Raw genomic sequence first — 26,405 nt, 5'->3', positions numbered from 1 at the left:
TCAATAACACAGTAGAAAAAAAGAGAGTCTATATACATTGTGTGCAAAAGGCATGAGGAGGTAGGCGAATAATTACAATTTTGCAGATTAACACTGGAGTGATAAATGATCAGATGGTCATGTACAGGTAGAGATATTGGTGTGCAAAAAAGCAGAAAAGTAAATAAATATAAACAGTATGGGGATGAGGTAGGTAAAATTGGTGGACTATTTACCAATAGACTATGTACAGCTGCAGCGATCGGTTAGCTGCTCAGATAGCAGATGTTTGAAGTTGGTGAGGGAGATAAAAGTCTCCAACTTCAGCGATTTTTGCAATTCGTTCCAGTCACAGGCAGCAGAGAACTGGAACGAAAGGCGGCCAAATGAGGTGTTAGCTTTAGGGATGATCAGTGAGATACACCTGCTGGAGCGCGTGCTACGGGTGGGTGTTGCCATCGTGACCAGTGAACTGAGATAAGGCGGAGCTTTACCTAGCATGGACTTGTAGATGACCTGGAGCCAGTGGGTCTGGCGACGAATATGTAGCGAGGGCCAGCCGACTAGAGCATACAGGTCGCAGTGGTGGGTGGTATAAGGTGCTTTAGTAACAAAACGGATAGCACTGTGATAAACTGCATCCAGTTTGCTGAGTAGAGTGTTGGAAGCTATTTTGTAGATGACATCGCCGAAGTCGAGGATCGTTAGGATAGTCAGTTTTACTAGGGTAAGATTGGCGGCGTGAGTGAAGGAGGCTTTGTTGCGGAATAGAAAGCCGACTCTAGATTTGATTTTAGATTGGAGATGTTTGATATGAGTCTGGAAGGAGAGTTTACAGTCTAGCCAGACACCTAGGTTGTCCTATCTCCCCGTACCTGTTTTTATTAATCACCCAACTTCTTGCAAATTCTTTAAATAATAGTCCTGTACAAGGTATTTCCATAGGTGGTAAAGAAATTATTATAAGGCTGATGATACTACACTTTTTCTGAAAGACGCTAACCAAATTCCCATATCGATCAATGTGATACAATCCCTTTCAAAAGCGTCTGGTCTATATCTTAACATTAATAACTGTAAACTCATAGCTGTCAAAGATTGTGTGACAACTTCATATTATGGTAAGAACTTACATATTTAGGCATAACCATTACAAAGGATCAAAATTTTAACCCTATTATTAAAAATACCCAGAAGAAGCTAAATTAATGGCTACAGAGGGACTTACAGTGCCTTGCGAAAGTATTCGGCCCCCTTGAAGTTTGCGACCTTTTGCCACATTTCAGGCTTCAAACATAAAGATATAAAACTGTATTTTTTTGTGAAGAATCAACAACAAGTGGGACACAATCATGAAGTGGAACGACATTTATTGGATATTTCAAACTTTTTTAACAAATCAAAAACTGAAAAATTGGGCGTGCAAAATTATTCAGCCCCCTTAAGTTAATACTTTGTAGCGCCACCTTTTGCTGCGATTACAGCTGTAAATCGCTTGGGGTATGTCTCTATCAGTTTTGCACATCGAGAGACTGACATTTTTTCCCATTCCTCCTTGCAAAACAGCTTGAGCTCAGTGAGGTTGGATGGAGAGCATTTGTGAACAGCAGTTTTCAGTTCTTTCCACAGATTCTCGATTGGATTCAGGTCTGGACTTTGACTTGGCCATTCTAACACCTGGATATGTTTATTTTTGAACCATTCCATTGTTAATTTTGCTTTAGGTTTTGGATCATTGTCTTGTTGGAAGACAAATCTCCGTCCCAGTCTCAGGTCTTTTGCAGACTCCATCAGGTTTTCTTCCAGAATGGTCCTGTATTTGGCTCCATCCATCTTCCCATCAATTTGAACCATCTTCCCTGTCCCTGCTGAAGAAAAGCAGGCCCAAACCATGATGCTGCCACCACCATGTTTGACAGTGGGGATGATGTGTTCAGCTGTGTTGCTTTTACGCCAAACATAACGTTTTGCATTGTTGCCAAAAAGTTCAATTTTGGTTTCATCTGACCAGAGCACCTTCTTCCACATGTTTGGTGTGTCTCCCAGGTGGCTTGTGGCAAACTTTAAACAACACTTTTTATGGATATCTTTAAGAAATGGCTTTCTTCTTGCCACTCTTCCATAAAGGCCAGATTTGTGCAATATACGACTGATTGTTGTCCTATGGACAGAGTCTCCCACATCAGCTGTAGATCTCTGCAGTTCATCCAGAGTGATCATGGGCCTCTTGGCTGCATCTCTGATCAGTCTTCTCCTTGTATGAGCTGAAAGTTTAGAGGGACGGCCAGGTCTTGGTAGATTTGCAGTGGTCTGATACTCCTTCCATTTCAATATTATCGCTTGCACAGTGCTCCTTGGGATGTTTAAAGCTTGGGAAATCTTTTTGTATCCAAATCCGGCTTTAAACTTCTTCACAACAGTATCTCAGACCTGCCTGGTGTGTTCCTTGTTCTTCATGATGCTCTCTGCACAGTGCAGGTGCATTTATACGGAGACTTGATTACACACAGGTGGATTGTATTTATCATCATTAGTCATTTAGGTCAACATTGGATCATTCAGAGATCCTCACTGAACTTCTGGAGAGAGTTTGCTGCACTGAAAGTAAAGGGGCTGAATAATTTTGCATGCCCAATTTTTCAGTTTTTGATTTGTTAAAAAAGTTTGAAATATCCAATAAATGTCGTTCCACTTCATGATTGTGTCCCACTTGTTGTTGATTCTTCACAAAAAAATACAGTTTTATATCTTTATGTTTGAAGCCTGAAATATGGCAAAAGGTCGCAAAGTTCAAGGGGGCCGAATACTTTCGCAAGGCACTGTATCTATAAAAGGTAGAGTCCTAATAACCAAGGCCGAAGGTATCTATAGACTAACATATGGCACTCTCTCTTTATATCTTGACAGTAAAATAAGCAAGGAGATAGACCAGATGCTTTTCAACTTTCTTTTGAGAAACCGTACCCATTACATTAGAAAAACTGTTGTAATGAACACTTATGAGAAAGGTGGACTGAATTTTCTGGACTTTACTACTTTAAATAATACTTTTAAGATCAATTGGATAAAACAATTCCTAAGAAGACCCACTTCTATCTGGAATTTTATTCCTCATCATGTCTTCTCTACTTTTGGTGGCCTTAACTTCAGATTGTTTTGCAATTATAATATTGACAAAGTTCCAGTGAAACTTTCTGCTTTTCATCGGCAGGTTTTCTTGTCATGGTCCTTAATTTATAAACATAATGTTTCTCCACACAGATATTATATATGGAATAATCGGGATATATTGTATAAAAATACTTCTTTGTTTTTAGAATATTGGTTCCGAAATAATATCCTATTGATGAGCCAACTGGTAAATGCAGAGGGTCTTTTACTCAGTTATAAGGAATTCTTATCACTTTACAAGGTCCCTGTAACACCTAAATATTTTGCAATTGTTTTAGATGCCATTCCCTCAGGTGTTGCTCTGTTATTCAGGAATGTGTCAAGACCTGACCCTCAGAGCCTACCTTCTATTGACCCTGTTGACTCATCAGTAGGAAAGATTTGTTTCTCTTTTGGTCCATTCAACAACAGAGCGATACGAACCTTGTTTCAGCAGGATGTTGTATCTATACCTTATGTCATGCCTTATTGGAATGGATTTATTGATAATATCTGTTGGAAAAAAGTTTGGATGTTGCCACACACATACCTACTTGTTAAAAAAATTAAGGAAGTTTCCTTTAAAATTATTCATAAATATTATCCTGCCAACCACTAAATGAAGAAGTTTAAGGAAAACATCAACTCAAATGGCTCCTTTTGTAATGACTGCCCAGAAACAGTGTTGCATCTTTTTTGGCATTGTATTCATGTAAGAAAACTGTGGCAAGACATCATTAGATTTATAATTGAACACATTTATGAAGATTTTACACTATTGTGGAGAGATGTACTGCTTGGATTCTTTACATATGATAGAAATAAGCTGAAACATTTTTATGTAATTAATTGCATTATTCTTTTGGCCAAATTTCATATACAGAAATGTAAATTTACAAACAAAAAAACATTATCTTACCCTACAAAAATAACTGTATTTTAAGACAGTTAGGTACTCTACTAACAAAAAAGCTGTTAGAATTGTAAGTATATGTATGTCCCTTATTAAGGTCCTTGTGTAATTGTAATGTGATATTGTACCCCCTAGCTCGATTGTCCATTGTTTGTCATCTATGTATGCTTGTGTTCCCTCGTGTGCTTTATGTATTGATTTGTTGTTAATAAACAAATAAATGTAAAAATCAAACTGCATCCGGTTTTGACTGGGTTTCCCGGGAGAAAGTGGTTAGGAAGAGGGCTGAGGGGCAACATAACGTGTTAGGACTGCAGCTATCAGGGCGGGGTTTGGGGTTTTAGAAATCAACCACTTTTCTTTAGATGTTAATTTTCTCGAAATCTAAAGAAACAATCTAGGTTCGAGCCAATGGCTTAAGCTGTTGAACATATTATCACTCCAACCTCATGAAAGTGACAAACTAACACATTTTTGTTAAATAAAAACAATACTATAAAACTGTTATTTCGTTCCAAAAGCCTGTGGAATTTTCTTTCCCAAAAGCTAGCTATTGGCTACTAGCTATCCAGTATAAAAGACAGGTTTGAAAACGCAATTAGGTGAAGGTACCACCAAAGACAGTACAGTATGAAGATAGGCTAAAACTGCTTCTCCAATCGAAATCCCCAATCACACTTGTAAACGATGTTGGCTAGCTAAGCTCATGCACATGAACAAGTCTTCGCGTCTAACGGACGTCTCGGGCCGAACTACGCATGTGCAGGCCGTGGAATCAATATAAAGTCGTTTTTATCACCACCGAACATTTGGAAATAGAGTGCTGTGGAGTGGAAGTAATTTAGATATTCATTGTATTAATTGGATCTGTAGAGTTGCTATTTTCTAGAGTATTCATGTGTCAATTAACTCGTGACATTACTGGATTACTCATTATATAAATAAAGTCAAATTTAATCAAGAAATACTATAGTCCGTTTTAAAAGGTTTAAGGGTACAAGACTAAGATATGTAAATCACCATGAATCCAATGTTTACCACTGCATTTTAAACAAATAGGAGAACGATTAAATTAGCATTATTTTGGGTTCTGGAGGAGCTGCAGCACCCCTGATAAATTGAATACATTTGCCAAAGTTATATAATTACTGCTGACTGTTCAGAAAGAAATGTAACAATTCAGAATAGCCTACTACACCATGAGAAGGCCTATAATTTAGCCACAGAGGATCATTAGCTTTAAAAAATTAAAAATTGCCTAGCTGTGGATTGCATAGCCTACAGTTGGGAACGAGCGGCAAATCTTTAAGTGAACAGCATGCTGACGACATTCAAGACGAGGTCGTTTTTATTGATCTCAGATTCTCAGTTTGTCAGTGTCAGAGTAGCCTGTTATTTCAATCATTTGTGCAATATTAAAGATTCTGCCAAAGTCTCTAGTCATGTTAAACGAAGCAGCATTGTATAATATAGGCCATATTTCTCCCTGACCGAAGGCTACTAAAAATGTTTCCCCATGTGTACAACTTCTGTTACGCCCTACTGCAATATGCACGTACAATGAGCTATTTATTCTTATATATATTTTTTGGTTTATTGGCAGACTACACTCGGTGTATTGCCGCCACCTACTGTACGGGATTAGTAAAATATCCCCCAAAACAAAATATGTTTTGGATGAACAAGTCTAACCAAAATGCACGGTACTTCTGTTAAAATCACAAAGTCCACACAGGCTCAAATGCGATGACATGCATACAATGCTTTGTTATTGAGTTTATTATTTTTCTCTCGTGCACACTTTTTGTTCTGGCACCTCCTAAGCACTGGCTGAATTTATCTGACTCGTCTTGTAACTGGGACAACGGGCAGCCTCTCCCCGCTTGGCTCGATGGCATATTTAGGGATTTTGCCAACGCAACCATATATGTACACAGTCATGTATCCTTAACCTTTTTTCAACTGACTCTCTTATTTGTTCATTAAATCGGCCTTTATTCATATAATGCGTAATCCAGGAATGTAACGACTTAATTGGCACGAGAAAACTCGAGAAAATAGCAACTGCACAAATCGCAATGACTACAATGAATGGCTAAATTACTTCCGGACACTAAGGTTCCGCGGAGCTCCTCCTCACTATTCTTTATATTAGCGACACCCATTCAGTAGATATTTGAGCATTTTTAGTTATCTGTTCATGTAGTAGATTGGAATGCAAAGTTTGTTTGCTCAAGTAAGTAACGTTTCCTTCATTTGTGAGTAGTTTTACTTGTGTAACGTTAACAATTTAGCAAGCTAGCTAACGTTACTTGGCTAGCTTGCTAACGTTAGCTAGCTATAAACATGAACTGTTGCTAGCTAACTCAATGGTAAATGCGGTTAAGTTGGATAGTAAACGATCTGATTGTGTCCCTGCTAGACGAGTTATTTAGCTAACTAACTAGCTAACGTTAGATTTGTTAGCTTGATATCGATGTTTTATTCGTTTTGGAAATCAATATAGGCCCGATGTAGTGTAGCGGTAAATAACTAATAGGTGGTAAACTCTGATTTGTCGGTCGCGGTGAAACAGTAACACTTGTTGTACGTTTAATGCATTTTTCCGCAAAAGGTGTGTAAACTGTTCCGCAAAATAAAAAGGTGAGTAAAGTGTTTTTACCCTCCACTACCACTGCATAGGCCAAGTATTATATTTGCTGTTTTTTCTTCTTCTTTGGGATTGGGTTGGTGGATCGTATCCATCTTCATAGTGCATACACTGCCACCTACTGTACTGAAGTGTGAGGCCAGTTACGGCCTGCCTACATGAAAATCTCTTCATTATTCCTGTTCCTAAAAGGAGAAGGAAAAAAATGCACCACCAACTAATCTTAACACCTACACTATATATACAAAAGTATGTGGTCACCCTTTCAAATTGGATTCGGCTATTTCAGCCACACCCGTTGCTGACAGGTGTATAAAATCGAGCACACAGCCATGCAATCTCCATAGACAAACAGTGTCAGTAGAATGGCCTTACTGAAGAGCTCAGTGACTTTCAACGTGGCATCGTCATAGGATGCCACCTTTCCAACAAGTTACTTCATCAAATTTCTGTCCTGCTAGAGCTGCCTCGTTCAGCTGTAACTGTTGTTATTGTGGAGTGGAAATGTCTAGGTGCAACAACGGCTCAGCCGCGAAGTGGTAGGCCACACAAGCGCACTGAACGTGACCACCAAGTGTTGAAGCGCATGGTGCATAAAAATCTGTCCTCTGTTGTAGCACTCACTACTGAGTTCCAAAGTGCCTCTGGAAGCAATGTCAGCCCAATAACTGCTCCCTGGGAGCTTCATGAAATGGGTTTCCATGGCCGAGCAGCAGCACACAAGCCTAAAATCGCCATTCGCCATGCCAAGCATCAGCTGGAATGTTGTAAAGCTCGCAGCCATTTGACTCTGGAGCAGTGGAAATGCTTTCTCTGGAGTAAATTAATCACGCTTCACCATCTGGCAGTCCGACGGATGAATCTGGGTTTGGCAGATGCCAAGAGAACACTACCGGCCTGAATGCATAGTGACAACTGTAAAGTTTGGTGGAGGAGGAATAATGGTCTGGGGCTGTTCTTCATGGTTTGGGCTAGGCCCTTTAGTTCTAGTGAAGGGAAATCTTAATAGTACAGCATACAATGACATTCTAGACGATTCTGTGCTTCCAACTTTGTGGCAACCGTTTGGGGAAGGCCCCTTCCTGTTTCAGAACGACAAAGCGAGGTCCGTACAGCGAGGTCCGTACAGAAATGGTTTATCGAGATTGGTGTGGAAGAACTTGACTGGCCTTCACAGAGCCCTGACCTCAGCCAGGCCTAATTGCCCAACATTAGTGCCCGACCTCACTAATGGTCTTGTGGCTGATTGGAAGTCCCCGCAGCAATGTTCCAACATCTAGTGGAACGCCTTCCCAGAAGAGTAGAGGCTGTTATAGTAGCAAAGGGGGGGACCAACTCCATATTAATGCCCATAATTTTGGAATGAGATGTTTGACGAGCAGGTGTCCACCTATTTTTGGTCATGTAGTGTGTTTACCACTATTTACCACATACCATGTTTACCACATTAACTCTTCTGCAGTAAAATCTCATACACCCATGTACTTCTCTGCAGTTGCCACCTACGCTGATTAAAAACCCACTACCCCATTCCACTACTTTGACCCTATCTGCTCCTGCCCATGCCAACAGCCTGGGAGGATGGGACACCACCCCGTAACACTTCTGAAGTCAAATCTCAAATACCCAAATACTTCTCTGCAGCTGCCACCACATATATTTTCTGTGATTTACGCTCCATTTCTGCGATACAGTTGCTAACCATTGCTATGACATCTAAGAAGCCAAGCTTACTGAAGCATAACTCACTACTTACCCTATCCCTCTGTACAGGCACAGATCTACTACTCACAGGGGTCCTCTCAGGATCCCTCACCCTTGATCCAACCTCTGCATGCGACACCCTCTGCACTACTTTGACTCTGTCCACATAAATCTGCCTGTCTTGCGCCGGACACTTCCGATCCCCAGCAACATGAGCACCCCTATGATTGACACAACTTTATCCACCTAAACTACACAATTGTCTGTCCCATGCCCTCCAGCACACTTCCCACATCTCCCTCCTACACACTGCTGCAAGATGGCCATAAACGTTACACCTGAAACACTTCAGTGGATTCGTCACAAACGCTCTAACAGTATAACTGATATATCCTAATATGACTTTGTCTGGTAGAGACTCAACTCAAAAGGACTGACAATGACTGTTTCACCATGCTCCCCACCGGGTCTGCGTCGTACCAAACAGTGGGCATCACAAACAACAAGAATCTTCAACTTCAATTGTACCACCTCCCCACATGACGCTACCCCATAAATCACTCCTTTCAATGGTGCCCTGTTCCTAAGAGCAAAGCAAGAAACAGATCTAGACCCAAGTTGTGTGACACGGAGTGCCTTTGCCCTCTAGTCAGAAGAAACACAAACAAATATCACAAGTCCACTGCAGGTTACCTTCACGGATTCAACTTCACTCAAATCCTTTCTCACCCACCATGAAACCACAAATGGATCTGCCATAAGGCAAGGGATCCACTTCCTCCCAAAATTCCACTCCTACTGGTCCAGATTCTTCTTTATCATGTCTGACACCATTCTTCCTCAACACACATCTTCCCACTACACTCGGCTCTCCTTCCTCACTGTCCATAACCATGTCTATCCGTTCACCTCGCTCTTGCCGCGCCTTCATCCTCTACATTGCTTGCAAAGCACACACTGATGGCGTTTCTCATAAACACAACTTCTGTTCCTTAGCCCATTTACAAGTCTGGCTATCTCTGACTTCTCCACGTCTCTTTCACGTCTACTCTCTCCTTCAACAATTTTCACTGCCTCCGCATAGGAGACTTACTCGACAGCCTTGATCCTTACTACTTTGACCTCCTTCTCTGGAACATGATTCCCATCACAATTGCAGCATCGTGCATCCTCAGATTCAAACTGATATTCCGTCTGCAAATACTTGACACATGGCCTTACTTGAAAAATTATATTGTATTGGTTTTTGTACGTATACAACTTCATATACAGTACAGAAAGCTTTTCCTCCTTTCCATTCACAGTACGTGTTAATCAACGTGCCCCAACTATTCCTGGCATGTTGTCCCTAAACCATGAAGCCTCGATCCAATGAGACACCAGATATGACACCTTTCTTCGGTGCCTTACTCTAAAAATCATAACTCTCCACTTCGTACATTGAAAGTTTATAGAGCCACAGAGCTTTCTCCTTTTGCTTATTCAATACACATGAAACACCAACATACTGCTCCTGGTCAATCTGACCAACTCCACCTTTCACAATTCTTCCTTCACTCTCTTCGTAACTGCAAACGGGTCTCCCAAATAAAAATCCTTATTCATGAAACGTACTCCAACCAGAAACTGCAATTCAATTCTAACTTCAGCTTTTTTAGCTTCATTCTTATTTATTAACATCGTTCAGTTATTCTTACCAATTTAACTCGCGCCAACAGAATCAAACATTGCATCCCCTTCCACCATTACACGACCTGCCAAATTCAAGCTCATCAGAGATTTGGGTATAATGACGAGATACCTACAGTACCAGTCAAACGTTTGGACACACCTACTCATTCAAGGGTTTTTCTTTATTTTTACTATTTTCTACATTGTAGAGGAATAGTGAAGACCTCAACACTATGAAAAAACACACTGGAATCATGTAGTAACCAAAAAAGTGTCAATCAAATCAAAATACATTTCTATTTGAGATTCTTCAAAGTAGCCACCTTATTGCCTTGACAGCTTTGCACACTCTTGGCATTATCTCAACCAGCTTCATTAGGTATTCACCTGGAATACATTTCAATTAACAGGTGTGCCTTGTAATTTGTGGAATTTCTTCCCTTCTAAATGCGTTTGAGCCAATCAGTTGTATTGTGACAAGGTAGGGGTGGTGTACAGAAGATAACCTTATTTGATAAAAGACCAAGTCCATATTTTTGCAAGAACAGTCCAAATAAGCAAAGAAACAACAGTTATCATTACTTTAAGATATAAAGGTCAGTCAATCCGGAAAATGTCAAGAACGTTGAAAGTTTCTTCTAGTGCAGTCGCAAAAACCATCAAGGGCTATGATGAAACTGGTTCTCATGAGGACCGTCACAGGAAAGGAAGACCCAGAGTTACCTCTCCTGCAAGAGGACAAGTTCATTAGAGTTACCAGCCTCAGAAATTGTAGCCCAAATAAATGCTTCAGAGTTCAAGTAACAGACACGTCTCAGAGGAAACTGCATGAATCAGGCCTTCCTGGTCGTATTGCTACAAAGAAACCACTACCAAAGGGCACCAATAATAAGAAGAGACTTGCTTGGGCCAAGAAACACAAGCAATGGACTTTAGACTTGTGGAAATCTGTCCTTTGGACTAGAGGTCGACCGAATAATCGGAATGGCCGATTAATTAGGGCCGATTTCATGTTTTCTTAACAATCGGAAATCGGTATTTTTGGACACCGATTTTGCCTATTTATTTTTTTACACACCTTTATTTAACTAGGCAAGTCAGTTAAGAACACATTCTTGTTTTCAATGACCACCTAGGAACGGGTGGGTTAACTGCCTTGTTCAGGGGCAGAACAACAGATTTTTACCTTGTCAGCCCTGGGGATTCAATCTTGCAACCTTACAGTTAACTAGTCCAACGCTCTAATCACCTGCCTCTCATTGCACTCCACGAGGAGCCCGCCTGTTACGCGAATGCAGTATAAGCCAAGGTAAGTTTCTAGTTAGCATTAAGCTTATCTTAGAAAAAACAATCAATCATAATCACTAGTTAACTACACATGGTTGATGATATTACTAGTTTATCTAGCGTGTCCTGCGTTGCATATATCGTTGCAGCGATTCTATTTAGAATTCAAGGCACACAAAACCAGCATGACTTCCACATCATTCTGCAGCGATACGCCATCCCATCTGGTTTTTGCTTAGTAGGACGATCATTTGTTTTTCAACAGGACAATGACCCAACACACCTCCAGGCTGTGTAAGGGCTATTTGACCAAGAAGGAGAGTGATGGAGTGCTGCATCAGATGACAATCACCTGACCTCAACCCAATTGAGATGGTTTGAGATGAGTTGGACCACAGAGTGAAGGAAAAGCAGCCAACAAGTGCTCAGCATATGTGGGAACTCCTTCAAGACTGTTCGAAATGTAATCCTGGTGAATCTGGTTGAGAGAATGCCAAGAATGTGCAAAGCTGTCATCAAGGGTGGCAACTTTGAAGAATGTAAATTTATAAAATATATATTATTTATTAGGATTTGTTTAACACTTTTTTTTTTTTGGTTACTACATGATTGCATTTGTGTTATTTCATCATTTTGATGTCTTCACTATTCTACGATGTAGAAAATAGTAAAAATAAAGAATGAGTACGTGTGTCCAAACTTTTGACTGGTACTGTATGTCTCCACTCTAACAATGGGATTCGTTGTCCACAAAGCGGAATGGTGGGCTGTCAAGCTCCCGCCTCTTCCTCTTTGGATTGGTGGATACATTTTGTTATTTTAATACTTTTTTGAATATTCGATGAGGGGTGTTGACATCAACCGCCTGTGTTCAATGGAAAGATGCTATGCTACTAGCCTCGTCATGAATATGCATAGCCATCTCAAGGCACCTTCAATATAGTATTTCTTTCTCAAAGTTGTCGGGATGTTACGTGTCCTACTTATCAGTACAATCATCAGCTGGTCCTCCTCAACACTTAACGCCACTCCAGTTATCATGTCTTTCAAAGCCGCCCTGTTCAGGAGAGCAAAGCATGTCACCGGTCTTGTTCCGAGGCACGTGGTGTGGAGCGCCCGCTTCCTCTGGATGGAAGACACACAAAAAATAATCACAAGTAGGCCTCCCGAGTGGCGCAGTGGTCTAAGGCACTGCATCGCAGTGCTAGCTATGACACGAGATTCTGGGTTTGAGTCATGGGGTGGTGCACAATTGGCCCAGCGTCATCTGGGTTCAGGGGGGGTTTGGCCAGCAGGGATGTCCTTGTCCCATCACGCACTAGTAACTCCTGTGGCTGGCCTGGCGCAGTGCACGCTGACACGGTCGCCAGGTGTACTGTGTTACCCCCAACACATTGGTGCGGCTGGCTTCCGGTTTAAGTATGCATTGTTTCAACAAGCTGTGTGGCCTGGTTGGGTTGTTTTTCGGAGGACGCATGGCTCTCGACATTCGCCTCTCCCGAGTCCGTACGGGAGTTGCAGCGATGAGACAAGACTGTAACTACCAATTGGTACCACGAAAAAGGTGTAGAAAAAAATATAATAACACAAATAATAATAATCACAAGTCTACTTCGAGTTACTTTCACCGATTTCAACATTCCCCAACCTCTTCATCCTAGTCATTATCCTGATGAGGCTTGAACTCGGCGGTCTTCCCCGTATATGCCACCGCAGGTAATTCCTCCTCACTCTATTCAGGTTTGTTTTCTAAGCTACCGAAAGTATGTTTTTTTCCCCCCTTTTTTTGTACTTTGACGCCAATCTTTCTCACCACACCGCTTCCCTCTACACTCGGCTCCTTTCCTTCACGCTCTTTCCACTCCTTCATCTGCTGTAATAGCAAATGGTTCTTGTATTTTGAATATGACCATATTCCTCCACTCCGGAAACCTTTTATCCTTCTCATCCTCTCGTTGTAGCTAGCTGCTTCTTGTTATGGTATATTAGCATTCACACTTTAGTGTGCATGCCTGCACCTACTGTCCGGGATGGAAACAGGATTCCCAAAAAAACTGAACCAATGTGGGTTCATGCATTCATACAAACTACCAAAATAAATAAACAAAACTAAATCAAACTACTTTTCTGTTAAAAATAAAAAGGATAACTAGGTCTTCCATTCCGTCCGACATTGTTTCAACTTCTGTGTTCTAGTCCTTAGAATCACTGTCTTCTATAGTATAGAGTACCACAGTATGAGACATAATACCCATAAAACCTAGCGGTAAAACATGGAAATGGTTTCCAATAGTTTTTCTGCCATTCATTTTTCCCATAGTGGTTTTTAGAAACACTTAAAATAAGGGCTGTGTTCCATGTAGGCTTACCCTGGCGTGACGTTTAGATACCTTGGCCTAGAGAGATTTACACAGTTGACTTTCATTAACATATTCGTCTGTATTTAACACCCAAAAATGAAATTATATTTATCTGCTAATGTAGCTATCATAAACAACTTCAAATGGCATGATGATCTAGATAAGACTGCCGAATCAGGACAAAGGTAAGAATCTCTGGATTAACTATCTAATGTTAGCTAAATGTAGTAATGAATAGATTAGCTACATTTCTTTGAATTGACAATTCTGTGAACTGTCTTACGTAAGTTTTAAATTGACACTACCTGTTAACAAAGTTGTCAGAGATGACTTACAGGAGCTTGCAGGGATTTGTAGTCTTGCATGATGTCTACTTTGATGCTAAGTAGCATTTTCAAATTTGGAGTAAATAGAGCTGAATATATTGATAAAAAGTACCTTGTCTGAGAGAGATTTACAGGGTTATCAAAACGTCATGCCAGGGTATGCCTACACTAAACAGTCCTTATTTTAAGTGTTTCTAAAATCCCCTATGGAAAAAATGAATGCCAGAAAATCCCGATTGGAACCATTTCCCTGTTTTGACCGCTAGGTTTTGTGGGTTTTATGACAACTCCACTGTGGGGCTCTATTATGGTGGTCCCCAAACAAAGGTTTTAGGTACATGCCACCACCTACTGTATGGGGTGAAAACTGGGGAACTTTAACACAGAAAAACACAGGAAAAAGGGAAAGGGTGAAACAAAACATTGATGTTATTGCAACAGTGCTTGATAATGTAGCCTAGCTTGTGAGCATTGTCACGCCTGGAAGTTAAACTAGGGGGAACAAAGGGTTGTAACTAGTTACCACAGCCACTATATTGTAAAAGTTCCTAACATTTTTTCACCTTTTTGGTCTTCATTTAAGGTTAGAGTTAGTCAAGGTTAGCAGTGTGTTTTTTACATTTGATTTAGCAGTGTGGTTAAAGGAAAGGGCGATACCTAGTCAGTTGCACAACTGAATGCATTCAACCGAAATGTGTCTTCCGCATTTAACCCAATCCCACTGAATCAGAGACCATACGCTTGGCACCTAAGTTTAGGGTTAGGTTTCAAATCAATTGAATATTAATTGTAGAAATAGGTGGGGTTTAGCTATTTGTGGCTGTGGTAAATAGTGACGGCCAGAACAGTGTCCAATATCTTGAAATGTCTTTGCTTGCTTTGCTTACACTCTGATAAACAATGCCAACTGTTATGTCTTCTGCCTAGGTGGTGTCCACTGTCCAGTGCATCAGGGGGAGTTTTAATTGCTGGTGCAACCTATATAGTGGGCTGATGCATTGCCGAAACGTCCAGACTGGAACCAAACAATGGACAGAGTAGGCTGCCCTGCACGGGTGTCACACCAGTCCTTGATGGCAGCTGCAGTGTCTGTGGGTTTTCCTTTCTCCATTGCACTTAACTGATCAGCCAATGTTATTGATTTGAGGCCAACGTACACCAGTGATGTACTATATTAGTTAATGTGCAACATCCTGAACTTTACAGATAGAAATGGAATGAATAGGTTCTAGACGATTCCCATTTCTAGATGACAGAAAAGTTTTATGCAGAATACATTTTGTCTATCTGAGCATACGGTAATGTTGCAGCTGAACAGGGCCCTTGTTCTAAATTAGACACTGACTAAAAGGGAAAAAGGAATACCTGAATCGTGTTCATTAGCGCATACTGTAGAAAAACATTTTAAAATAGGAAACACAAACAAGCTTATTAAACAACATTTCACTCCGTTTCGGGTCACTGTCTTCCATTGCGTGCCTACTGAACATGACCCAGCAGACACTGCAGCAGCCCTCCAGGTATTGAGCCCAGCTGTACAGGCATAAGCCCTGCAGGGTTTTAGTATGGCTTCAGAGAAGATGGATGATTGCAGTGGGACACTGGGGCTGAATGTTTACGTCAAAGAGGAGGAGGAAGAGGTGCAGGTGGAGGATTTCACAATGAAGGACAAGGAGGCATTCACAGTGAAGGAGGAGGAGGAAGCTTTCACAGTGAAGGAAGAGGTGTTGACTTTCACATTTAAAAAAGAAGAGGAAGAGGTTTCAACAGTGAAAGAAGAAGAGGACGAGGTTATCACAGTGAAAATTGAGGAGGGTGGAGGTAAGAATTGCACAAGTAGTCCTAAGCGATGTCTTGAAAATGACATTTCAACTCTTCAGTAGGACTGGAAGTGTTGTTTAAAAAGTCATTATGACGTTCTTCATTTGAGGGGGATGTTCCACTCAAAATACAATTTAGCATGATTATAAACACAACGTGGCTGTTGATTCCCCCAAGGCAGACTTTTTGTATTTAGTTCTCTTATATTGACATGATTTTGTTGAGTCAGTATTGCCATAGAGCTCCATTCAATTTAATTCAGAACATTTCAACGCCAAACACTCCTATCCAACTCCTATTATGGCCAGTATCCCTTTCTGAAGAACGTGTCTGCATTAGATTTGAAAAAAGTTACTTTATTGCTAGAAAAATTATGTACTTGCTTCAGCTGCTAAAAATGCTAACTGGAAAAGGGAGAAGTGGTAGGGAGCTGACAACGGTTGTTATAACGCCTTCTAGCAAATATGTTATTTTATGCTGATGCTACATTTTTTACTTGTTTACAAAATGATTCTCATCCTCACAGCAGAGAGGCCTAGCCCCAGCACCGAGACTAAATGGGGCTCGAAGAGTGGAAAAAGTTCGATACAGGAACTGGACTGGCGAGCTCCTGTGGAGAAACCTCACTGCTGTTCCCAGTGTGGCAAAACATTCTCAGAGTCCGGAAACTTGAAGCAGCACATGCGGACGCACAGCGGAGAGAGACCTTACCACTGCTCCAAATGCGGGAAACGTTTCATACAATTGGGACACTTCAACAGCCACCAGCGCACGCACACGCAGGAGAAACCGTTCAGTTGCGGTGAGTGCGGGAAGAGTTTCTCTCAGAGAATCAATTTGAAGAAACACCAGCTCACACACTCCGGTGAGAGGCCTTTCCTGTGCTCTGACTGTGGGAAGAGTTTCTCTTCATCTACCAACCTAAAAAGACACCAGAGCACGCACAGCAATGAAAAGCCTTTCCAGTGCACCAACTGTGAGAAAAGTTTCACTCATATACACCACTTGACACGTCATCAGACCGTACACACTGGGGAGAAACCTTACACTTGCTCTGACTGTGGGAGGAGTTTCTCCCTCCAGGGGACTTTAAAGAAACACCAGCGCACACACACTGGGGAGAAACCGTACCAGTGCTTGCTCTGCGGGAAGAATTTCTCTCTTTCGGTGGCACTGAAGAGACACCAGCTCATGCACACTGGAGAGAAACCGTACCAATGTTCTCAATGCGGGAAGAGTTTCACCCAAAAGGGACAATTAACTCAACACCAGGGCACACATGAACTAGAAAAGCCTTACCCCTGCTCCCAGTGTGGGAAAAGTTACTCCTCAGCCCCCTCATTAAAAGCACATCAGAGGACTCACAAAGAGTCAACGTCACTCGCAATGACAGCACATTTCAGAAAGTAAATTATTGAACTGGTTGTCTCTGATTGGGATTGATAGCCTACATTTGAAACTATAGATTGTGCCTTAAATGCTTTGTCATGTTCAAACAAAACTCTTAGTCCCAATTTCATTTTCTCCCTGAAATGTTCACTTGCACACTCCTTACAGATTTAAAAGGAATGGACTGGTTTGCATTCAGTACCACAGAATGGTGAGCAACCTTGAATTCAATGGAAACGGCACTTAAAAACTTTAAGCCATTTGCAACCATCGATGGCCACCAGATTATCGCCAGCTGATCTTTAGTTAAACCAATAATTGGCGCTAAAATCACCTACACAGCTGATCTCAATTGCAACCATTATTGGACACCATTACCTCTCCCTAAAGTGGATGTTGGGCTTTACTCTTAGTTCTGATTTTAAGACTATTTTGCCCTCTGTTGGGTATTATCATCAGAACAATTGAATCCTGTTATTATTATTCTTTTTTGCAGATTCAAGGTGATTTTAATCAATTTGACAATCATTCCATACAAGTAAAGTATTTAATTTTCTTGTTTTCCACAGCAAATCTTCTATGGCAGTGTAGCCTACCCTACACATTTTATGATTGGAAAAATCATGGTGTAGGATACATTTATTTCCAATTTATGTAATCCATTAATTATTTAACTTGTCTAAATAAAATATGCAATTTTTTTTTCCATCAAGAGAGGTGAAGAACATTTTCCTGAACTGTAGGATACACATTTGAAACAGTATTGTAGGCAATTTTATATAAAAAAATATCTTGTATTCTATTTGGAAGTCGTTATCTTAATTTAATTAAAGTGCTTCATTTTATATTGATATTTAAATTGTCTCACGTGTTGCCACAATCCATATCACTTTAACCGCTGGGGCGGCAGCATAGCCTAGTGGTTAGAGCTTTGTACTGGTAACCGAAAGGTTGCAAGATCGAATCCCAGAGCTGACAAGGTACAAATCTGTCATTCTGCCCCTGAACAAGGCAGTTAACACACTGTTCCTAGGCAGTCATTGAAAATAAGAACTTGTTCTTAACTGACTTACCTAGTAAAATAAAGGTAAAATAAAAAATATGCAAATATTACTTCATTGGGATGGAAGTAGACAATGACCATTTTCATGCGGGCTGTAACAACTTGGTCTGTTAGTTTATTTGGTTGTTATTTTAGCTCAGAAGTATTGTTTTAAGGAAACCAGTGTTAGCACAGTGATGAGTGCGTAGTTTGTTGCTTGTTTATTGCAATGAACCCGTGTGACTATGGTGGCCCAGAGAGCAGATCCCATATGGTTTGCTGCATGATTTTCCGATGATCACACCAATATTGATCAGGCAACACTTAACCACACCCACCAAACAGGAGTAAACATACCTCAAAGGCTGTTGAAGATGGGTTTTGGGGTAATGTGTCATTCAATAGAAACCATCACACAACTTAGCAAACTTTGAAGCGAACTGAATGCACCCCTGGTGTTATGCTGTGTTTGTAACCAAGTGGGAGGTGGGAATTTCCCACTTTTGCAGTCGTAAATACCAGTTGGATGCATTCGCATGCTTTGAACTCGTTGAGAAACATTGATTGGCTAATGCCCAACAAGCTGGGTAAACCATAAACTAACAGTACAGCTATCATGCTTGTTAACAAATTAGTGCTCAAAAAACATATTAGTAAATGTATTTTTATAAATAATGTGTTGTTGCATTGAAAGGTCCAATGCAGACGTTTTTATCTAAATATTACATTTCTGGTTAGCAATTAAGTACCTTACTGTCTATAAACAAAAATAACTTCTTAGCAAAGAGCAATTTCTCAAGCATTGAATGTTGCTAGGACTGTCTAGCAGGGGAAAACTAGCTGTTATTGGTAGAGGTTTGGAACTCTCTTTCTTATTGGTCTATTAACTCATTTACCACCTATTGATGTCACCAGGCAGGCCAAAACTCCATCCCACCAAAGCAGGCAGATATTTTAGGCTGTCTTTTCAAACAGCTCTTACGCTAAAATGGCATAATCACAATTTCACAGTATTATTCCAACCTCATAGTGTAGAAAAAATATAAAACACAGGAAAATCACGTTTTGCACTGCCTATGCTGTCAAGTTAAGAACAAATTCTTATTTAGGGCCTACACTGGCAAAACCCGGATGACGCTGGGCCAATTGTGCACCGCCCTATGGGACTACCAATCACAGCCAGTTGTGATACAACCTGGTTTCGATCCAGGGTGTCTGTAGTGACGCCTCTGGCACTGAGATGCAGTGCCTTCGACCGCCACCCAGTTGCTACAATAGCACAGATACAAAGAGTCCTCTATATATCTATGATTTTCCCCAGTGGTATGTGGTAAATTCCCACCTGCCACTTGGTTACAAACGCACATAGGGAATGTGTTGGGAACTCCCTCAAGCCAGTGCATACACCAATCCAATGGCACTAAATCTTTGAGGTGGGAGTGAACAAGTGCACAACTTGGGGGAGAAACTAAATTGGTTGTGCACCCTTTCACTAATCCCACTTTTCTAATATTGGACTGCACTAAGTAAGCAGACTGAAGTTCAATGCTCACTGCATGTAATTGCTTATTGACGATGCTATACTGTATTTTATTCATATGATCTTACTAATGTGGTTGTACATATTATTTTTCCAGCCGTGTAAAACCAAGCAAAATCCTGTCAACATTGTTATTGTAAAATGTATTCACCTCAACAGATGGATCAGAACTGCAAGCAACTTTGTCCAAGATACAAGTTAGGCATTATCGCACAAATGAATAAATATATCAATGTAATCAGCACAGATGTTACTGATCAGATTCTCTTATTGATTCTATTCATTAAAAACATGCTTGAAAAGTGTTTTTTGAAAATGATAAAAGGGAAGTGATAAAAAGGAAGAAAGGAGATTGGAAGTTGTAGGAAAGTATTAAGGCTCTATTTTCAGCTGACCTTAAACCAGCACAATTGTCAAACGCATGCTCATTTGCAATTTCAACCTGTTAAAGCCGGTGCTCTTCTACACTGAACATAAATATAAACACAGAATGCAACGGTTTCAAAGATTTTACTGAGTCACAGTTCCTATAAGGAAGTCAGTCAATTGAAATAAATAAATTAGTCCGTAATCAATGTATTTCACATGACTGGGAATAGAAGGTAGGGGCGTAGATCAGAAAACCAGTCAGCATGTGGTGTATTTGGTATTTTATTAGGATCCCCATTAGCTGTTGCAAAAGCAGCAGCTACTCTTCCTGGGATCCACATGAAACATGACATAATACAGAACATTAATAGACAAGGACAGAACTACATTCATTTTATTTTTAAAGGCACATGTAGCCTACACATCAATACATACACACAAACTATCTTCGTCAAATAGGGGAGAGGCGTTGTGCTGTGAGGTGTTGCTTTATTTTTATTTTTTTATCTGTTTATTTAAACCAGTTTTGTTGTTTATTTGAGCAATACAAGATGGAATGTCATTCCATGCAATAATGTCTCTATATAATACTGTACGCTTTCTTGAATTTGTTCTGTATTTGAGGATTGTGAAAAGACCCCTGGTGGCATGCCTGGTGGGGTAAGTGTGTGTGTCAGAGCTGTTTGTAAGTTGACTATGCAAACAATTTGGGATTTTCAACACAATGTTTCTTATAAAAAAATAAGAAGTGATGCAGTCAGTTTCTCAAATCTTAGCCAAGAGAGATTGGCATGCATAGTATTTATATCAGCCCTCTGATTACAATGAAGAGCAAAATGTGCCGCTCTGTTCTGGGCCAGCTGCAGTTTAACTAGGTCTTTCCTTGCAGCACCGGACCACACGACTGGACAATAATCAAGATAAGACAAAACTAGAGCCTGCAGAACTTTATTTTTGGAGTGTGGTGTCAAAAAAGCAGAGCATATCTTTATTACGGACAGACCTTTCCCCATCTTTACAACCATCAAATCTATGTTTTGACCATGACAGTTTACAATCTAAGGTAATGCCAAGTAATTTAGTTTCCTCAACTTGTTGACCACCACCATTCATTACCTTATTCAGCTAAGGTTGAAAACTTAGGGAATGATTTGTACCAAATACAATGCTTTTAGTTTTAGAGATGTTCAGGACCAGTTTATTACTGGCCACCCATTCCAAAACAGATTGCAACTCTTTAAGAGTTTCAGTGACTTCATCAGCTGTGGTTGCTGATGTGTATATGGTTGAATCATCAGCATACATGAACACACATACTTTGTTTAATGCCAGTGGCAGGTCATTGGTAAAAATAGAAAAGAGTAGAGGGCCTACAGAGCTGCCCTGCGGTACACCATACTTTACATGTTTGACATTAGAGAAGCTTCATTAAAGAAAACCCTTTTCAACAACAGGTTATGGTCAATAATATCAAAGGCTGCACTGAAATCTAATAGTACAGCTCCCACAATCTTATTATACATTTCTTTCAACCAATCATTAGTCATTTGTGTCAGTGCAGTACATATTTAGTGCCCTTCTCATAAAAGTCTGTTGTTAATTTGTTTACAGAGAAATAGCATTGTATTTGGTCAAACACAATTTTTCCCAAAAGTTTGCTAAGAGCTGGCAGCAAGCTTATAGGTCAGCTGTTAGAACCAGTAAAGGCAGCTTTACTACTCTTGAGTAGCGGAATGACTTTGGCTTCCCTCCAGGCCTGAGGGCAAAGACTTTCCTCTAGGCTCAGATTAAAGATATGACAGATAGGAGTGGTTGTAGAGTCAGCTACCATCCTCAGTTGATTTCCATCTAAGCTGTCAATGCCAGAAGGTTTGTCATTATTGATCGATAATGATACGTTTGAAACATTTTCCAAACTTGCAATGCTTTTCTTTCATTATTTGTTTTTTTTTATGCATGAATACGATGGCTCACGTTGTTGGCATTTCCTGCCTAAGTTTGGCCACTTTACCAAAGAAGTAATCATTGAAATAATTGGCAACATCCATCACATGATTTTGTGATGAATAAGCCATCGAATTCTATGAAAGATGGAATTGAACACCCTGGTAGGTTGATTAATAACCTGAACCAGATTACAGGCACTGGTTACAGTAAGAAGCTTCCTCTTGAGTGGACAGCTTGATGAAAACCAGTCAATATTCAGGTCCCCCAGGAAGTAGACCTCTGTTGACATCACATACGCTATCAAGCATTTTACACACATTATTTAGATACTGACTGTTAGCACTTGGTGATCTATAGCAACATCCCAAAAGAAAATGCTTTAAATGTGCCAAGTGAACCTACAATCCACAACACTTCAATAACACTTGACATAAGATCTTCTCCAAGCATTACAGGGATATGGCTCGGAATATATACAGCAACACCACCGCATTTCTGTCTATTCTAAAGATGTTATATCCTTGTATTGCTACTGCTGTATCATCAAATTAATTATCTGAGTATTAGAAGTGGCTAATAGATTAATGTTATCTGATTGCTAAGGCTACATATATTAAAATTGGCTATTTTCAGCACTTTCCTGGGTAGCTTATCAGAAATTGACGTAATACTAAAAAGAGCAAACAAAGCAAGATAAAAAAAGATATACATTCAGCAGTCCATTAATAAATTGGTGTGTGTGTGTGCTGCGGGGTTGAAGCTACGAACCCATAGGCTTGGCTCTCATCCCTTCCAGGCTTCTGGGAGGGAGGGTGGACAATGAGCCTGTCATAGCGGATGTAAGCAATGTCCCCACGCACTCTGGTAGCTTACATGATTGGGATAAGTTACTTCCTCTTCTGGCGCACAGCTTCAGGACTGTCCTCGTTGAGGAAGATATATGTTCCTTTCAGGTTCTTGGATCTTTCCATAACAGCTACCTTGTCCTTGAACCTCAGGACTGTGACCACTATCAGTCTGGGCCTGTCACCTGGGTGGTGGGTTTTCCAGTCCTGTGGGCGTGCTCCACCTCAATCTTCCTGTGGTCCATCTTCAGTTTCTCAGAGATCCTTTCCCTCACTTTGTCCTCAGACTCCGTCCAGGTCTCTTGTGGAGATTCTGCAACTCAGTCCACAACCATGTTGTTCCGCCTGGATTGTCCCTCGAGATAATCTGATTTCTCCATCATTGTTATCATGGATTCACACAAAGAACTGATGTCCTCTCTCAATGACTTACAGATTGCTGCCATCTTGCTTTCCTCCTGTTTCAACTCCCTGAACTGCAAACTGTTCTTCAGGTCCTGGACCTATCTGGTCAGGTCTTCCATTCTTGTATTAGTTGAATCCACCAGTATTTGCACAAAACACTTGAAGCTATTTTCTTGTTGTTGTAACAACTTCTTGTAGAACTCTTTTTGTTCGTTTAAAAGATCCTTTACGTGTGAGAGACATCACTGTCCTCAACGGTACTCCTACCGGCTTTTGTCATGGTTGCTAGCAACATATGTTATGCTGTTACTCCTCACAGTTCCAGACAGGACAGGTCAAAGGGAGTCCCAGCTACAATGGCTAACCGTGTCGCGTGCTGGTTTCAAACCTTCAAGAAAACCCAGCTAGCTTGATAGGCTAGCTGCTACGCCAAATAGCTATTCAGACCTGGCCTCGGACAGCAGGATCACTGGACAGAGACTAGCAGTCCCATCAGCTGTTGCCAAATACATCATGGGATCCAAACTAAAAAGTTAGCTAGCCACTAAGAAATGTTCCAATATACTGTACTTTCAGAACAACAAACTTTTAAAAAACGAGCTCTCCCTTGTTCCCACCATTTGCCTCATGCAGCGCGGCACATCTCCTTTCCATAGATCAAACTGTTGATTGTGGCCAGTAGACTGTTGTCCCACTCCTCTTCAATGGCTGTGCAAAGTTGCATTATATTATATAAGTTTACATACAATTAGGTTGGAGTCATTAAAACCTGTTTTTCAACCACTCCGCAAATTTCTTGTTAACAAACTATAGTTTTGGAAAGTCGGTTAAGACATCTTCTTTTTGCATGACACAAGTCATTTTTCCAACAATTATTTACAGACAAATTATTTCACTTATAATTCACTGTATCACAACTCCAGTGGGTCAGAAGTTGACATACACTAAGTTGACTGTGCCTTTAAACAGCTTGGAAAATTCCAAATGATGTCATGGCTTTAGAAGATTCTGATAGGCTAATTGACATAATTTGAGTCAATTGGGGGTGTACCTGTGGATGTATTTCAAGGCCTACCTACAAACTCAGTGCTTTTGCTTGACATCATGGAAAAATCAAAAGAAATCAGCCAAGAACTCAGAAGAAAAATTGTAGACCTCCACAAGTCTGGTTCATCCTTGGGAGTGATTTCCAAACACCTGAAGGTACCACATTCATCTGTACAAACAATAGTACGCAAGTATAAACACCATGGGACCACGCAGCTGTCATACCACTCAGGAGGGAGATGCGTTCTGTCTCCTAGAGATGAATGTACTTTGGTGCGAAAAGTGGAAATCAATCCCAGAACAAAAGCAAAGGACCTTGTGAAGATGCTGGAGGAAACAGGTTCAAAAGTATCTATATCCACAGTAAAATGAGGCCTATATCGACATAACCTGAAAGGCTGCTCAGCAAGGAAGAAGCCACTGCTCCAAAACCGCCATAAAAAAGCCAGACTACGGTTTGCAACTGCACATGGGGACAAAGATTGTACTTTTTGGAGCAATGTCCTCTGTTCTGATGAAACAAAAATAGAACTGTTTGGCCATAATGACCATCGTTATGTTTGAAAGAACAAGGGGGAGGCTTGCAAGCCAAAGAACACCATCCCAACCATGAAGCACGGGGGTGACAGCATCATGTTGTGGGGGTGCTTTGCTGCAGGAGGAACTGGTGCAATTCACAAAATAGATAGCATCATGAGAATGAAAAATTATGTGGATATATTGAAGCAATATCTCAAGACATCAGTCAGAAAGTTAAAGTTTGGCAGCAAATGGGTCTTCCAAATGGACAATGACCCCAAGCATACTTTCAAAGTTGTGGAAAAATGACTTACAGACAACAAAGTCAAGGTGTTGGAGTGGCCATCACAAAGCCCTGACCTCAATCCTATAGAAAATGTATGGGCAGAACTGAAATGCTTGTGTGAGCAAGGAGGCCTATACAACCCTGACTCAGTTACACCAACTCTGTCAGGAGGAATGGGCCAAAATTCACCCAATTTATTGTGGGAAGCTTGTGGAGGGCTACCTGAAACGTTTGACCCAAGTTAAACCATTTAAAGACAATGCTACCAAATACTAATTGAGTCTATTTAAACTTCTGACCCACTGGGAATGTGATGAAAGAAATAAAAGCTGAAATAAATGATTTTCTCAACTATTATTCTGACATTTCACATTCTTAAAATAAAGTGGTGATCCTAATTGACCGGGAATTTTTACTAGGATTAAATGTCAGGAATTGTGAAAAAATGAGTTTAAATGTATTTGGCTAAGGTGTATGTAAACTTCTGACTTCAACTGTACATGATGTCTGTTATCTGCCGTTTACAGTTTAAACCGGGATTAATCCGTGAAGTGCACTTTTCAGCGAGCCAGTGGCCAGCATTTGCCCACTTGTCGTCCCTGGTGAGGACGACAAGCACGAAGATGAGTTTCCCTGAGACAGTTTCTGACAGTTTGTGCAGAAATGATTCGGTTGTACAAATCCACAGTTTCATCAGCTGTATGGATGGCTGGTCTCAGACAATCACGCAGATGAAGAAGCTGAATGTGGCGCTCCTGAGCTGGTGTGGTTACGTGCGGTCTGCATTTGTGAGGCCAGTTGGACGTACTGCCAAATGTTTAAACTATATTGAAGCGGCATGATGGTAGAGAAATTAACATTCAATTCTCGCAACAGCTCTGGTGGACATTTCAGCAGTCAGAAATACCAATTACACGCTCTCTCAAAACTTGAGAAATATGACAAAACGGCACATTTAGAGTGGCCTTTTATTGTCCCCAGCACATGAAGCACTTGTTCAATGGTCATGCTGTTTAATCAGCTTCTTAATATAGGAGAAAGGAGAAATGCTCACTAACGGGGATGTAAACAAATGTGTGCACAAAATTTGAGAGATATACGATTTTTGTGCATATGGAACATTTCTGTGATCATTTATTTCATCTCGTGAAACAT

General features: G+C 40.6%; 1 protein-coding gene across 2 annotated transcripts; it reads left to right on the top strand.

The window, feature by feature from the left end:
- The first annotated feature begins 5,901 nt into the window (after positions 1-5,901).
- LOC110529732 (zinc finger protein 436) lies at positions 5,902-18,030 on the top strand. Of its 2 annotated transcripts, none has more exons than XM_036985224.1 (3): positions 5,902-6,278; positions 14,968-15,861; positions 16,391-18,030. In XM_036985224.1, exons 2-3 carry the CDS (start codon positions 15,606-15,608, stop codon positions 17,269-17,271), a joined length of 1,137 nt encoding a protein of 378 aa, XP_036841119.1. In that variant the 5' UTR covers positions 5,902-6,278; positions 14,968-15,605; the 3' UTR covers positions 17,272-18,030. The 2 variants fall into 2 exon arrangements, with proteins under 2 accessions (XP_036841119.1, XP_021467876.2); XM_021612201.2 differs by having other exon boundaries at positions 5,911-6,278; positions 16,388-18,030.
- Positions 18,031-26,405: the final 8,375 nt, after the last annotated feature.

Source organism: Oncorhynchus mykiss, chromosome 8, assembly GCF_013265735.2.
Source record: "Oncorhynchus mykiss isolate Arlee chromosome 8, USDA_OmykA_1.1, whole genome shotgun sequence".
NCBI classification, from domain to species: domain Eukaryota; kingdom Metazoa; phylum Chordata; class Actinopteri; order Salmoniformes; family Salmonidae; genus Oncorhynchus; species Oncorhynchus mykiss.
The sequence above is the reverse complement of the archived record's forward strand: the minus strand, read 5'-3'. Positions and strand labels throughout refer to the sequence as shown.

Excerpts from the sequence above, each read along its gene's own strand:
- LOC110529732 (XM_021612201.2), top strand. The coding sequence starts at position 15,606 with ATGGCTTCAGAGAAGATGGATGATTGCAGTGGGACACTGGGGCTGAAT. Across the intron at positions 15,862-16,387 it reads GAAAATTGAGGAGGGTGGAG|CAGAGAGGCCTAGCCCCAGC; the intron begins GTAAGAATTGCA and ends TCATCCTCACAG.